At 41.4% G+C, this 16,673-nt stretch overlaps 1 protein-coding gene across 3 annotated transcripts in view; it reads right to left on the reverse strand.

Annotated features, from left to right (window-relative positions):
• The window catches only part of AKAP10 (A-kinase anchoring protein 10), a 101,891-nt gene extending 85,803 nt beyond the window's left edge, over window positions 1-16,088 (reverse strand). For 2 of the 3 annotated variants that reach the window (XR_011168641.1, XM_069089617.1), the window contains exons 1-2: window positions 15,918-16,088; window positions 3,302-3,349 (exon numbers count right to left, since the gene is read on the reverse strand). Coding sequence is in view for 2 of the 3 variants with exons in the window: in XM_069089617.1 (XP_068945718.1) it covers window positions 3,302-3,349; window positions 15,918-16,005 (136 nt within the window). In the remaining variant the exon portion in view is untranslated. The remainder of the gene's footprint in view (window positions 1-3,301; window positions 3,350-15,917) is intronic. The other variant, XM_069089618.1, reaches the window with a different exon arrangement.
• Between the last annotated feature and the right edge of the window lie 585 nt (window positions 16,089-16,673).

Here is a 16,673-nt window from a genome sequence, read left to right on the forward strand (position 1 = left end):
ACTAACACACAAAAGATGCCTTTTGGCTTGTTTATTTGTTTGGAGTTTTTTGTTTTAAAAGTTTTTCTTTCTTTTTAAATATCACCATAATTTCCCTCAGTATCCCTCCTCTTCCCAGAGAGCAAACAAATGACCTGTCAGTCATCAAGAATTTAGTAAGCCCCTACTACATGCTAGGCACTCTGCTAAGAGCTTTGATACAAAGAAAGGCAGAAAAAGGCCTTACTCTCAAGGAGCTCACAGTCTAAGGGAGAGATAACAGGCAAACAACAACTCATAATCAAGATTTATACAGGATAAATTGGAAATAGTCTAAGTTAGTTGAACCTGATTAGTTTTAAATTAAATGTACTCTATTTTAATTTATTTTTACCTTTTTCAAATTATATATAAAAACATTTTTAACATTCATTTTTTTATTTTAAGTTAAAAAAAAAATTAAGCTCCAAATTTGCTCTTTCTTCCCCCTCCTTGAGAAGGCAAGTAATTTGATATAGATCATGCATGTACAATCATGCAAAATATTTCCATATTAGCCATGGGGCAAAAAAAAGCACACACAAAAACATCCCAAGAAAAGTAAATAAAATTAAAAAAAAGTATGCTTTACTCTGCATTGAGACTCCATCAGTTCTTTCTCTGGAGGTGGATGGATATTTTCATCATGAGTCCTTTGGAATAATTTTGAATCACTGTATTGCTGAGAATATCTGAGTCATTCACAGCTGATCATCATAGAATACACTGTCTACAGTGTTTTCCTGACTCTGCTCGCTTCACTTTTCATCAGCTCATATAAGTCTTTCTAGGTTTTTCTGAGAGCATCCTGCTCCTCATTTCTTATAACACAACAGAATTCCATCACAATCATATACCACAACTTGTTCAGCCATTCCCCAATTGATGGGCATCCCCTTGGTTTCCAATTCTTTGCCACCACAAAAGGAGTTGCTATAAATTTTTTGTACATATGGGTCCTTTTCATTTTTCTTTGATCTCTTTGGAAGTACTAGCAGTAGCATCGCTGGGTCAGTGGGTATGCAGTTTTATAGCCCTTTGGGTACAGTTCCAAACTGTCCTCTGGAAGAGTCAGACCAGTTCACAATGCATTAGTGTTGCTGCTTTTCTACATCCCTTCCAGCATTCATCAGTTTCCTTGTCTGTCATGTTAGCCAATCTGACGGGTGTAGGATATTTCCTTAGAGTTGTTTTAATTTGCATTTCTCTAATCAATAGTGATTTAGAGCATTTTTTTTCCATGACTATAGAAAGCTTTGATTTTTTCTTCTGAAAGTAGCCGTTCACATCCTTGGATAATTTATCAACTTGAGAATGACTCATATTCTTATAGATTTGACTCAGTTTCCTAAACATTTGAGAATGAGGCTTTTATCAGAGAAACTTGCTGTAAAATATGTGCCACATTTCTGCTTTGCTTCTAATCTTGGTTGTATTGGATTTGTTTGTGCAAACCTTTTTAATTGATTTTTTTATTCCCTTGGAGACATTCAAGGTTAAGTGACTCACCCACAGTCACATGGCTAGTAAGTGACTGAGGCCAGATTTGAACTCAGGTCCTGGCTTCAGGATCAGTGCTCTATCCATTATGCCACCTAGTTGCCCTTACCTTTTTAATTTAATGTAATCAAAATTATCCATTTTACTTCCTGTAATGCTCTCTGTCTATTGTCATAAATTCTTCCTTTATTCATAAATCTAACTGGTAAAATATTCCATGTTCCCCTACTCTGCTTACGCTATCACCCTTTATGTCTAAAATATGTATCCATTTTGACTTTATCCTGGTATATGGTGTGAGATGTTGGTCTATACCAATAGTTCAACTGTTTCAGTCCTGACTCTTTGTGACCCCATTTGGGCTTTTCTTGGCAAAGATCCTGGAGCAGTTTGCCATTTCCTTCTCCAGTTCATTTGACAGATGAGGAAACCATGGCCATTAGGGGTAAGTGGCTTGCCCAGGGTCATACAGCTATTAAGTATCTGAAGCCAGATGTGAACTCAGGTCTTCCTGATTCTAGGCTTAGCTGCCCTAGGTATAGAAACTGTTCTATACCAGTTGCTGCCAAACTGCTTTCCAGTATTCCCAGAAATCTTTGTCAAATAGTGAGTTCTAAATGTTATTTTTCAGTACTATTTTACATTTAAAATAATAAAGGTTAAATATAAGACCCCCTCCATAAAAGTCCTACTCAGATGCCTCAGCTTAGTATGGAGATATAAGCATGTTTTCTCCAAGGCTATAGAGTGCAGTCCACTCTCTCTGGCAGGCCCACACCCAAGCATAAAGAGTAAGATCTGTCATCTAAAGACCAGCCTAGCTAAATTCAAAGGAAATTATCCTCAGAAGGATGGTTATCTAAGGTTTCTTTTGGCCACAGAAAATAAGCAGTCATTATTTAAGGTCATAAGGGCTTCTACTGGCATCATCTCTAAGTATGAACAGTAATAAAAAAAAATTAGCTCTTTGTAAAGCGAACTTTTCTTGAGTCAACAATTAAAACAGCTCTAAAATTTCACCTTAAGTCCATCAAATTAGGAAGGATGACAAAAGACAGAAGTAATCAATATAGGAGAGAATATAGGCACACCAATATACCAATACAGTTGGTAGAACTGTGAATTAGTCCAACCATTCTGGAAAACAAACTGGAATTATGTTAAGAGTGATAAAAACATCCATACCCTTTGAATCAAAGATACTATTGCTAAGCACACTATTGTCAGCACTCCCTCTCCCCCAAACAGGAGATGGGAGAAAGAAAGATCCCATATCTGCCAAAATATTCACAGCAACAACTTATGTTAATAACAACTTGTGTTAATAAAGAACGGACAGCAAAGCAGATGCACATCCATTGGGAAATGGCTAAACAAACTGGCAAACTGTGATGGAAAGTGCTATACCACATGAACTGTGAAAACTTCAGAAGCAGGGGGACCTGGATGGACTGCCAGAATGACAACTCCAGAACAGTCTCTGATTATAATGACCAAGCTGGTCCCAGGAGACATTTCACAAACTTGAACCATGACTAGCTGCTGAGTTTTGCTCAATTCTTTTATTTCCTCATCCTTTGGTGTTCTTGGTTACAAGGGATGGTTCTCTGGAGAGGGGGAGGGGAGGGACATATTTGGAAATCAAAGTGATATATAAATAAAAGACAGCAATAATTAAAAAAAAAAAGACTTGTATGGAGCAATTAAATAAAGTAGAAAATGTTGTATGTGGCCAATGCAATGCACACAATTTTTTAATACAGTGAAGCTTCACTGAACTTACCTTTAATTGCCTTTACATCTGTGGCCTTGTCTTGTTCTTTGCCTTTCACTATTAAAAAAAGAAGTCATTATCAAAAGCTGAAGTAAAACAGAGAATTCAAATAGTGTACTTTGGCAACTAAATGGATGGACCACAGTCTATCCACTGTTGCAAATAAATGGAACCTTTAATTTTCAAAGACAAAAATATATGCATAAGTACTTCTGGAGTTCATGTGCCTTCCTCTGCTGTAAAGTTTCAAATTTTGTAAAGTTACCTCATCCATGAGACAGAGGGGGGGGGGGGGGGAGGGAGAGAGAGAGAGAGAGAGGGAGAGAGAGAGAGAGAGAGAAGGCTGGACTGGAGACCAAGTACCCCTCTGGCTCTTTATCCTATGGTCACATAAGTCCTCCTCATCTCTCATCTGGACACACCACTCTGGGACTTGGATGACTTTTTCTACTTTGCCCTAGTACCTTGCTGGTCCCTCCCCAACCCTTTTCACATGTTCTCAACCCCTATTAGAATGTAAGCTCTCAGAGGGCAAAGGACTCTTTTTATTGTATACCTGGCATTTATTTAGCAGGCACTTAATAAAACTAAAGAGAGTGAAAAAGAAAAAGGAGAGAGAAAAGAGAAAGGAAGGAGGAAAAAAAGAGGGAGGGAAGGAGAGAAAGAAGGAAGAAAAATATATAGTCCTCATGTGTTCATATTATAGAACAGAATTACAGAATCCCAAGGGTTGTTAGAGACCTAAGAGGGCATCTAATGTAATCCATTACAATCCTAACCATGAACCAAGAATCCCCTTTACAACATTCTTTTTTTTTTTTTTTTGCTTTTTTTGGTGGGCAATTGGGGTTAAGTAACTTGCCCAAGGTTACACAGCTAGTCAATTTTTTGAGTGTGTTGAGTGTCTGAGGCCGGATCTGAACTCAGGTCCTCCTGACTCCAGGCCAGTGCTTTACTCACTATGCTACGTAGCCGCCCCCCTTTACAACATTCTTGACTAATGTCTAGCAGCAAGGAGCACATCACTCCAGAGTCAGGCCTTTCCACTCTGGGAGATCCCAGCCTTGACATTTTCTCCTCCCTATAAAAATCACTTCAGGTAAAATCCCAATCCCTATCCCTATTGATGGAGAAGAAATTTTTGTAAAGTTTACCAGGGGAATAGCAATACAAGTTTAATTCAATTACTCAAATATTTGAAGATCAAGTCATTAAAGTTTGATAGCTGGAACAAAAGCACAGTTCTATGACTTTACCAGCAATGTTCAATAAAACAGAGAAAATGGACAATGTTTCAAATATCATCTAAAAATAAAGCCCCATGTTCCCATGGTGGCTAGAAAATAATATAAAAACACACACTTCATGGTCCTCCCATGAGCAAAAATAGCTCTGGAAAGGAAAACATCACTCCTAGGCAGGTGGATGGCTTTGATTAAAGCTCAAGGTACTAAACCAGAAGTAGCCCTAACTCAAAAATAATAATCTACTTCCCTGCTCCCCCTAGTCCTAAGTGCTAAGTTTCCTTCCTACAATGGGAAAGGTTTCTGAGCTCCCAGGTTTCCCAGCCAGTGAATGTCTGCCTGCTGCTGAGAACAGGTCAGGCAAGGCAGGAATTATCACCAGCAATATGGCAAGGAGCTGGGCAGGCTGGGTTCAAAAGATAGCTAGGCTGAAGGAGTGATGATAATGAGAAGGAAAAGTAAAGAGTCTGGAAATGGGCACTGATATGGCCACTTATATGGGTACTGAGTGTACAAATGACCAAAGCCAGATAAATGAGTTTGAGTAACTCTAGATAAAGCACTAACAGAAAGAAGGGAAGACCACAGTCTGAGCTCCCTGAAAAACCACCCTGCATCCATTATTTATATACTAGAACCCAATTTCTTGAGAACGAATACTACAAGAAATTTGTGATCTACCAATGTGGGTATTTCCTCCAACAATGCAGATCATACAATCCATCCATGGCTATCCATGTCCTTCCATAGTTTCAACATATGGAGTTCATCTAAAATGCTACCATGTTTCCCCGATAATAAGACACTGTCTTATTAAATTTTTTGGACATAAAAACACCAGAGGGCTTATTTTCAGGGGAGGGCTTATTTTAATGAACATTGACAGCAATTTTAATAAACAGGTAAATGTGAACAAAAAAATGTACCTTTATTCAATAAGCAAATCACTGGGGAAGAAGAACAGGACGCGCTCACTGCTGCAGCTCGGAGCGCGGCATGCGTTTCACGGGGGGGGGGGACGGTGCATACAGAGGGTACCGTAATGTAGCGTGTAGCACAGGGGATCACCTTCACTACAGTAGCAATCTCAATGGGGCTTATTTTCGGGGGAGGGCTTATTTTAGAGGAATCTTACACAGTAAGGGGAGGGATTATTTTTGGGATAGGTCGTCTTATCGGGGAAACACGGTAGATAGAAGTCTCTCTCATGTTAGTCTTACATCACAAGGATACCAACAGATTTACATAGTCTGTCCAAGTTAAACGCTTATGGACTGTCTAAAGACTTAGCACCCTCTGTCCACGTTTTTGTCCCTCTTCCAATTCCTGTAGAATCCAAACCCCAGCCTCTACCTTGCCAGGGCTGAGGGGCACTTTTTAGTTGTATCTGTTGGTGGGTTGTCATAACTAAGAATTTATCACCAACTAGTCAGCCCCTCTGTGTTTTGCAGGCACAATCTATTTTATGGACCATACTTGAAGGCTTTTGAGCATAACAGATTTGGAGCTAAAGAAACTTAAAGGTCATCTAGTTCAGACAGCTTCACACCACGGTGAGGTGGTGCAGACATTTACTAGCTATGTGACCCTGGGCAAGTCACTTAACCCTGTTTGCCTCATTCCTTCATCTGTAAAATGAACTGAAGAAGAAAATGGCAAATCACTTCTGCAGGGTCATGAAGAGTAGAACATGACTAAAACAAAGTCTAACACACTGAGGACTGACCAGTATGCATATTAAAGAAATGAAATATATACACAGGAATACCAGCTCCCACCACATGCTAGATGGCATATAAAAAAGCTCCCCAGAGCCACACGCAAATCTTACATATGAACTCTGAAAAGAAAAACTTCTGCCAAAATTCATCAAAAGTACATACTTCTTGATGGCCTATGTGTTTGTTAAGGAACTAGCCTAAATTAAGAGAAGTTCAGTCATGTTAGCCACACTGACAAATTTCCAGGCCTCAACAATGCCCAAAGATCACCAAATTCATAGAGGAACTGCAATCTGCATAAGTGTAAAGCCCATTCACACCAAGGAAATCAGACATCCATGCTGCAGTGAAATATCAAAACACGTTTATCTTCATTCCCCAAACTTCAAAGCCAGATCAACGCTATCACACCTTCCCCAGTGGAGGTGGGTCGTACAGTCTTTCTGTCTAAGGATACACCAAAATGACGCACAAAGCATCACAGAACTCCACTTACATGGCATCTTTGGTTTCAAACTTTTTGAAAACCAATGTTATAAAAACATCACCTTCCACTTTTATTTGAGGCACACTAGGTGGAATGAATCCTAAAGACAATGCCTAACATCCTAAGTAGCAGACATGCTATTATAGGATTCCCATGTAAAAGACTGAAAGGTTATCATTTAATGAAGTTCATGAATACATGGGATTTACTACAAGGAAGTTAAATAGGCAAACACTTAATTGGCCTGAATTTCTCTGGGAAAGGGTAAAGTTAATTTTAATTCCCATGTATACCAAATGCACAAATACACAGGACAACTAGAGAATGGTGTAGTTTGAGCTGGAAGGAACCCTTAGAAGGCATTCAGTCCAAACTCCAATTGTATGGAAAAGAAAACTGAAGCTCAGAAAAATAACCTGTCCAAAATTAATTAAGTAGTGGAGCCAGGACCATGGGACAAAGTCAACCCTCTGCCTTCCATACCCTACTGCATGTGGTATATCCTGCCAAAAGAATACAAGGTCCTTGAGAACCAGACAATGCCATTTCTTTTTAATCTTGTATCCCTAAAGCCCAGGCCAAAACTTTGAACACAGTAGGCACTTAATAAATGTTGAATTGATAAAATGAAAATACTAGAAGTCTGGGAAAGAAGCCTACAGCAAAAACTGTGTCGAGATCTTAAATGACACAGATCAACCAACAATCACTTATCAAACACCTATGTGCCTTCAGGCATCAGGGAAAACAAAAACATTTCCCTCAAAAAGTTCATACTCTACTTAGGGTGTGGAGGAAGGTAGGATTTAAACATATATAAATGAGATACTCAAAAAGATGAAATATACATGTCTAGATAAGACTTTCTTTCTAATTACTACGTTAATTACTTTTAAAGTTCAAAAGATGAACTATTTAAATATAGGTTAAGTTGGCTTAGAGGGTGAATAGCTCAAACCTTTCCATTAATAGTAAGAGTACTTAAAAATAAATCCTGTGATCACAGTTTTGCTATGGTTTCATTCTGAATATATTAATGAGGGGGAGAGAAGTGAGAAGATATCAAAGCTTGTTGACAAATCCATTACAGGATTCAGGACCTCAACAGAGGGCAACATCCCCTGAACACAACGCTGTCACTTCAGAGGGTTAAGAGCCAGAATTCATCTGCAGTCACTCTCTCCAAATCAGTACAGTATTTAAAGGCTTATATATTTCTCCAACTCACCCATACTTACCCATTTCTATAACCAACATCTTAGTCCTCATTACATAGTACAATACTTTCCTAGTTTCTCTACCTCTATTCATTCACTCAACAAATACTGAGTATAGTCAGTTCTGCTTTAATACGGTTTTTTTTTTTAAAGTAATTTGTTCCATTGGGATTGGTTTATCAGGGAATATTTTGAGCATAACTTGAATTTCAAGTTTGCTTCTTTGCAATTTCTTCGTTGTAGGTAACTGACCTACTGTACAGGAACTCCTGAGTTGCAACCCTTCCCAAGTCCACTTGCACAAGCAAACTTCAAATCTTTGTCAAAGTAAAGTGCCACATTTATTGTATATATTCTGGGGGTAGTAGGAGCTGTGATTGGAGAAGAGCTAGTATGAACCTAGACTGCCCCCTCCCCTTCCACTAGGCCTGTACACCTTGTTTTTGAAGCCCAGTGTGGGGAGGGGAGGGACCCCGCCATTCAATGTATTTTTTATGTATGTAAGTATTTGACTTGTACAAAAATGTTATTGTTTTCATTAGGTTCCTGTCTTTTTTGATGTGTCACACTGATGAAGTTTTTCAGTGTTATGCCTTTAACCCCACTTTCCCCAGAAGCTCTGAGGTTTTTACTGCTTGATACGCTTTGGAGATGCTTATATTGGGTTACAGCTAAACTAACTGTACCTATCCATGTAAGGCACTATGGCAGATAGAACATGAAAAAGTAAGACACGTTCTCTGTCCTCATGGGGTTGAAAGCCTGACTCTGAAACTTTTCCTTTACCAACACCAGCTATTTTAAGCAGCATTTTCATGACATCATTCCTGAGCACAATGAGGGACTATCAAATCCAATCCCAATTCCTCTGCTAACTTTCAAGTCCTTTATCCCAGGTAATAATTCAATCAGAGGTTTTCTTGTTTTCTAACATTTCTTCTCTCAGCTTCAGCCAAAATAATTTGCTAATCATCTCCCAGGAATAATGAACTGGCTCACAGATATCCATGCCTTTGCATAGGCCACTCTTTTCCCCAAACCCAGTCTAATCTTGGCCCATTCACAAACTTCACTTCCTCCTAAGAGCCACCTCTTGAATTCATACCTCCAAGGTGAATTCTGCCAGGTTCATTCTACCAGCTTTGGATCACTCTAATACTCAGAAGTCACCTCAGCGCTCTCTAATTCCCTCCTATATTGCAAAATCGCAATTAACATTTGATGATAGGCTGCCTTGTCCTTAGGCTCTCCCACTCCTTCCAGTGTGGGGGCCAATCCTGTCACACATCTGAATTCCTCTGTATCCTCTCTACAGCATTTAGTACAATGTTCAGAACATGAGATTCTCAAATACCTATTGGCTAGGAGACAACATAGAGACCATTGTAGTAGTATAATCTCAATTCTGTTAGAGAAGCTAAAAGTATGACATCCTAAACAGGAATTTCACAAGATGGTAGTTTGACTGGAAGGCATTCTACCCCTAAATACTGGGATATGACAGGACATCATAAATTTCCCTCCCTCATCCTCCGGCCAAAACTTACCACCAATTTAATCATACTTCAAAAGTTTTAAAAGGTCTAGGACTCAGTGGAGAAAGAGTTGTCATTTGGAACACTTCATGTTTAAGCATTAAACAACAACAAAACCCCAAACCCACACACTCAGCTAAGAGTCACAGAGATAAGCAATGGTACCAGGATTGTCAAAGGTTCATCCATACTACTTCCCCTACAGTAGAGATAACAAGTACCCCTTGGGACAAAGGTAGTACAATGTTCACAGTGCTTCTCCATACAGCCTCCTAACTCTCACAACAACCTTATGAGAAAGCCAAGGCCAGGATTATCAGCCCCATTTTACACCAGAGAAACAGGCTCAAAGATTTTAGCCACCATCCAAATTTATATGGTTAGCAAATAGTGGAGTCTGAACGAACAGGCCTGAGCCCCCGACCATCCTCCTCTTCCTCCATACCACACTGCACCTCTCATGGAGGAGAGGGACTGGAACTCCCTTCCTCTCATGCTGAAAGACCCATACATGTTGATGTCACCACAGTGGTAGAAAAACAAACTCAAGGTAGAGAAGCTTGAGAGCCCTGATACTACCCACACCCTGGACATGAGAGTGGCAGAAGAACTGGACCCCAGAAGAATACAATTCCACACGCCATCCTCAGCAACCCCTGTTTTGGGGCTGCTTGGCTAGCTTTCGGGGTTTTAAAAATGTTTGTTTGTACCTCCTTCCATTGGTTCTTATTCATGCATCTGGCTTTTATGTGACTGAATTTAAAAAAAAAAGCTATGGTAAGGGGGCAGCCAGGTAGCACAGCAAGTAAGAGCACCGGCTCTAGTGTCAGGATGACCTGGAGATCTAATCCCGGGCTCAGACACTTAGCACCCACCCAGAAACACCTGGCCGTGTAACCTTGAGCAAGTTACTTAACCCCAATTGCTTTAAAAAAAAAAAAAAAGAAAAAAAAAAGCTATGGTAAGCCTTATTTTAAAAGACATCACCAAGTCATTACCAACACAAGACCTTGGATAGAACATTCCTATGCCAAAATGTTAAAAGCTGCCAGGATCCGTGACCAACAGAAGACCAAAGATGAAAAACCTAGTATGTGTTTTCTCTCCTGACCACTCAGCACCAAAAATCAGCACAGCAGCACGGCCCACGGAGGACTATCAGTCACTATTTCCTCAAGGATTCCTTTGTTACAGAGTGTCCCAAACATGAGCAAACTGTGATTGCCTATCTGGGTTATGTTCTTGTGTTAAATAAAAGTGAAGTAAAAGCCAGTAGAATTCTAATAGCACTGGGCACGGCCATCCATTGAAAGCTTCCCCAGGTTTAAGTGAATTATGGCATTTAAACAAAACTGACTCATCTGATTTAAAGTATTAAAACACATTAAAAGATTCAATAATACCATAAGTGTCACAACTCTACCTTATTCTCATTTTGCTTTGGCATTTAAACCTTGTTTGCAATCATAACTACATTCCTTAGCAGCCAGATCAAAGGTTGGAAGAATGCACACTTTGACTAAATGGGCTGTCAAACAATTAGTATGATTTTTGGAATTGGAGAAAATGTATTTACAGATTTTATAATAAATTATCATAATATAGCTGTTTCAAGTACACAAGAAGTGAACATTTATACATCTATTAAAGCAGCACAATCACAAACAAAACTCAGAAAGCAACTTCACTGTACCTCTTTAGATGAATGAATTTACTCAAAGATCTATTTGCAACACAATTTCTTTTTTTTCTTTTCAGATTTTATTTATTTATTTTTTGTTTTCAACATTCATTTCCACAATATCTTGAGTCCCAAATTTTCTCCCCATCTCTCCCCTATACCCTACTCCAAGATGGCAAATATATTGATTACTCCTTCCCCCAGTCTGCCCTCTCATATATTCCTGCCCCCTCCCCCCCAATCCTCCTCTTCCCCCTTACTTTCTTATAGGGCAAGGTGGACACAATTTCTGAATGAGCAATAACGCAGACAAATCCAAAACTGCAATTTCAACTCTGGCCAATATTCAATTCAAACCATTTCCTGGATTTAGCTGGGCAAATCAACTCCTCAATATAGACCAGGGATGAGGAATCTGCGACCTCAAGGCCACACACCACATGTGGCCTTCTAGGTCTTGGGTGCAGTGTTTTGATCAGTCTAAGTTTTACACAACAAATCCTTTTATTAAGGGGATTTGTTCTGTGAAGTTTGGATTCAGTCAAAGGGCTGCACTTGAGGGCTGAGAGGCTGCAGGTTCCCCACCCGATACAGAAAAAGTGTTTTTTTAAGCCTCCTTGTGTACATACTACTATTACTCAGAGGACAGAAAATAAATTTCGTGTATAACGTACTTTCATTTCCTTTACACAGTACCTTAGTTCCATCTGATCTGGTGACTCATCATAAAACATATTTAATTCTGCTTAGTTAGAAAAATTTCATTGACTCTACATTTTGATAACCTCTTTAAAGACACACACACAAAATCTCAGATGCAGGGCATAATAGAGGATTAAAAAAAAAAAAAGTTTTCCATTATTTGGTCCCTTGCCTTCTCCCAGCAACAACAAAATGTAAAATACATCCAGTGCAATCTTCTTTGACTTAATTCAAAATACTACAAGCAGGTCATTCATGAACCACTGGCCTGGGAAACCTTCCAAAACCCATCAATAAAACAAGACCAGTCCTTAGAATGAAATCTTTACACTGCAAAGCAAAAAAGCATGCTTTAAATCTTTAGCAACTATCCAACAGGTATGCAGGCCTCCACATTTATACAACTAACACAATACTGTCTGAAATGCCAGTCTGTCAGCTATTTCCAATAAGAAGCAAAAATGGAAAAAGACAATTGGAATGAGCGACTCAGCTTTTTGTACTTAGTCAACAGTTTATATTTGGTTTAAAGTCATGCTATACATAGCCTGGTAGGACAATTTCCTTAAGCCAGATATCCTTTAAAAAAACTTGAGGGGGCAGCTAGTGAATAGAACACTGGCCCTGGAGTCAGGAGGACCTGAGCAAGTCACTTAACCCCAACTGCCCCCCTCCAAAAAGCAAAAAAAACCCGATAACAACAAAAAACACTTGAAAATTTAGTTTGTAAACTAAAACAAATACCATTTAGAATACAAAGGCCTTCCCCTTCCAAACACAAGCCAGAGACTATCACTTCAGAAAAGGGTGGAAGGGTAAGAAGAGAAATGTATAAAGAAATTGGGACCATTCATTTTCTAGGTGGAGGAAAAAAAGATACTCATTCACTTCCCTTTGGTTTTGTTACTACTGAAGTATTAATGACAGCAGACCACAACCATTTGGTCTTTCAAGTGATAGCGATTTGTCGATTTCTTCCAAAGCTTGGTTCCCTGCTTCCATTTATTCCTAATACCAAAAAGGAGTTAAACTTTTCTAAGGGAAGTTTTTGATTAAAAGAGAACTATGAACACTTCTCATGTTGCTATTATCCACATTTAACTGCAACTAGCACCTCAAATAAAATCTTTGTAGATTCACAATCCTTTGAACCAGAAATCCCAACACTAATGATATGGTTCTAGGGATATTATCAAATGGTAAAGAAGACCGATCTGCACAAAAATATCCATAGCAGCTTAATAATAGCAAAAACTAAAAATGACCTAACTTGTCTGGGAATGGTTGAGTAGTATGATATAATTGTAACAAAGTACTATTACAAATAAAAAATGACAACTAAGAAATGTAGAAAGCCTTGTAACCAAGAGGAGTGATAACAGCAGAACTAGAACACACATACCATACTAAGACCACATTAAAAAAAAACCTAAAAATAACAAAATATTATAAGCATACAAATGGAGACTGAAAGTTAAGACAATGCAAATAAATTGTTTTATTAAAAAAAAATACTGCTTTAAATCCAAAGAGTATACTAGCTTTATCATGAGTCAAAAAAGGGAAAAAAAACTGAATTCAATTTTAACTGATAAAACAAATTTTAAACTAACTTTAACTGCTTCATATTAATTCTAAGCAACAATGATTGACCACATAAGAGACCTCAGTATTTGCATCTTTTCACTTGTGAACACAAGGACTGCCTATTATTATTTTTTTTAAAGCAATCAGGGTTAAGTAACTTGCCCAAGGTTGCAGGCCAGTTATTTTGTGTGGGTGTTAAGTATCTGAGGCCAGAACCGATCCCAGGTCCTGATCCCAGGTCCTCCCAACTCCGGGGCCTGCACTCTTACTCACTGTGCCTCCTAGCTGCCCTGAGGTCTGCCTATTTTTTATGATATGAAACAAGACTTGAGAAAAAAAAATCGACTCCACAGAACTTTCCTCTTTGATCACATTTTGTCATCTTTGCTTCAGTTACAGACAACATGTTTTAAGTATGCTGATTTGACTTCTTTTCAAAATATACATTTGATATGGTTTTGCTTAAAAAAGGGCATTAAACAATAAAATTTTGCTGACATTTTAAATAGAAAGATGGTTAAATTAAAAGTAATCTGGATTCTAATTTCTGATCTGCCAATGTGTAAGTCTGATATCTCAGCTTTCACAACTGTTAAATGGGGATAATGCCATCCTGGATACCTCCCTCACAAGGAGGCTGCAAGAAACAAAGGAAATAAGTGGAAGCATTTTGAAAAAGGATAAAAACCCTATACAAACATAAGACATTAGGACTTGGTAATTAAGGCAGCAAGATGAATTTGCACATATTGCAAACTTTTGGTAAAAGGATATTTCCACTAATAAGAATGTGAGACTACCCAGCACACAGCTCACCAAAGTTGTATCTCATTTTTATTACTACTACGTTTGTTTAGTCATGTCTCCAACAAAGCACTATGCTAGATACTTGGGATATGGAAACAAAATGAAAAAGTCTCTACACACAGGCAAAGTTTACATTCTACTAAGGAGGTGGAGAGAAACTAACAACGACAGGCATAGCCAATGGCTTCCCATCAGAGGCAGCAAGTGAATGGTGCCCTCCAACTCTGTGCTTCTGGGGAATGAGGAATAACCAGTGTCAAAACAAGAGGATGAAGACTGAATGCTGCATTCAAGGAACAGGGGTCGTTACTTAGCTTGAGAAGGGGATAATGTAAAATGACCCCGGAAAAGTAGGCTGGGGCCAAATGGTGATGGGTTGTAAATGCCAAGCTAATGAGTTTGTGTTTTATCTTGGAGTAACAGGAAACCACTGCAGGTTTTCAAACTGGGGAGTTAAATGACCAGACCTGTGTTTTTAGGAAGATTACTTTAGCAGTTGTGCAGAATAAGGATTGGAGGAAAGAAAACAGAAGCCAGAGTCCAATTGGAAACTTGTTGCAATAGTTCAGGTGAGAGATAAAGAGGGTCTCAACCAAGGCGATGGCTCTGGAGACAAAGGGGCAGAAGTGAGACAAGCTATGGTGATAGAACTGATGGAAGTCAAAGAAACTGGGTTACCTGAACAATTTCTTTAACGGTTCCCATGCTTTCTTATTACATCTAATCGGCTCGCAGGTGGCATCACCCCCAAGCGCTCTCAAGACTTGGCACTACCTCCCTCCCTCACAGGACTGGAAGGCAGAGGGGCATAAGTGTCTTCCTCTCAGCTGTCATTCACACCACCAACACTATCAAAAGGCTTGAACGTACTTTAGGAGATTTGGAGGAATCCTTTATTTCTGAGTAAAAAACAAGGACTGATGGAAAAATACTACCGAAGGGGGTGGGAGGTCTCTAGCAGCTCACTTCAGTCGTCAGATCTTTTTAGCCGACCGGCTTACGGGTAAAAAATGCGGACGGAGCACGGGTCAGGCGTGGAGCTGGAAAGTCACTAAAACGTTGTGGGGAAGGGGACCGGACCTGGGCTCTCCCAGGAGGAGCCCTCCCCGGGGCAAAGCAGGTCGGCAGCTCGTCCTGGACCCTGCGGGGTCCCGGACCCCCCCTCACCCAGCCTCCTCTAAAGTTCGAGATACAGCAGCTTCGTAAGGCGAGGCTCGGCTTCCCTGAGCGCCCTCCGGGGGAGGCGCACCTTCGGGTACAGCCCGGGCCGAGGCCAAGAAGCACCTGGGAGGCGCCTACTACGTGCAGAGCGCCCCGCGAAGGTCACTCGTGGTCTCTCTCCCAGCGCACCCACAGGCAAACGCCACGGAGTCCCGGACGAGAGCCGGGCGCCCCGGAGCGACCTTGGGCGGGCGGCCTGCCCTCAGTTCCCTCTCCCCCGCCCCCCCCCCGGAGCGGGAAGGGCTGGACGGACGCCAGGGCCCCCCGGGGAGCCCTCCAAGTTCCAGCGGCCCACGCGGCTCCAAGGGTCAAGTGCGAGGCCGGGATCAGCGCGGCAGGGGCCCCGCGCGCACTCCCGAGCCCGCTCCCGGAGCCAGGAGTCCGGAGCCCGGCCCCGCTCCCCGCCCCGGCCCCGTCGCCTACCTTTCCGCCGGAAGAAGGCCATGGCGGGGCCCGGGTCGGGGCGGAGGGCGCGGGGGGACTCGCGCGGGGCAGCCCCGGCTCCCCTCATTCAGTGACCGGTTCCCCCGCCGGAGCGAACGCCGGCGGCTCCCGCAGAGGCCTGCCCAACTAACCCGAGAGAGGCTCCTTCCTCCCGGCGCCGCCGGCACTGCCGGCGCCTCCCGCCGCCCGGGCGGCCGCCACAGCCGCCACCGCAGCCGCCATGTTGTCAACAAGCCGCCCGCCCCGGAGTTCCGGCCCCTTCCCGGCGCGGTGCATCACGGGAGGCTGCCGCTTTCCCCCTCCCCCCCCCCCCTTCCCCCCCCCCCCGGCCCCGCCCCCTCAGCCTCCGCAGCGCTCTCCGCACACGTGACCCGCCGTGGGGCCGCAGGCGCCTTGGGCCGGGGGCGGGGCGTTGCCTCCTACCCCTTCGTGTCCCGCCCCGTGGGCGGTGCTCTTCTTCTTTGACCTGGTTCTCCCAGACAGAGGCTCTCTTCTTGGCAGCATTTCTCTAACGTCAGGGATTATTCACCGTGCTTTTAAAAAATATTTTGACAACTGAATTTGAAGATAATAGGTCCCCTTTGTAATCCTATGTATCTTATTTAATGCATTTAAAAAGATTCCTCTGATTGCTCAAGGGGTCTAGGAAACCCCCAAAAGTCGGAACCTCAGTTTACAAAACTGCTCCTACCCTCTGGGAGCTTTGTGTCTAAAGCTCCCAAAGAGGAGACAGTA

The sequence above is a fragment of the Petaurus breviceps genome, unplaced genomic scaffold, assembly GCF_028583685.1.
Source record: "Petaurus breviceps papuanus isolate PSGF00001 unplaced genomic scaffold, PetGlider_PUasm1.0 186, whole genome shotgun sequence".
NCBI lineage: Eukaryota > Metazoa > Chordata > Mammalia > Diprotodontia > Petauridae > Petaurus > Petaurus breviceps.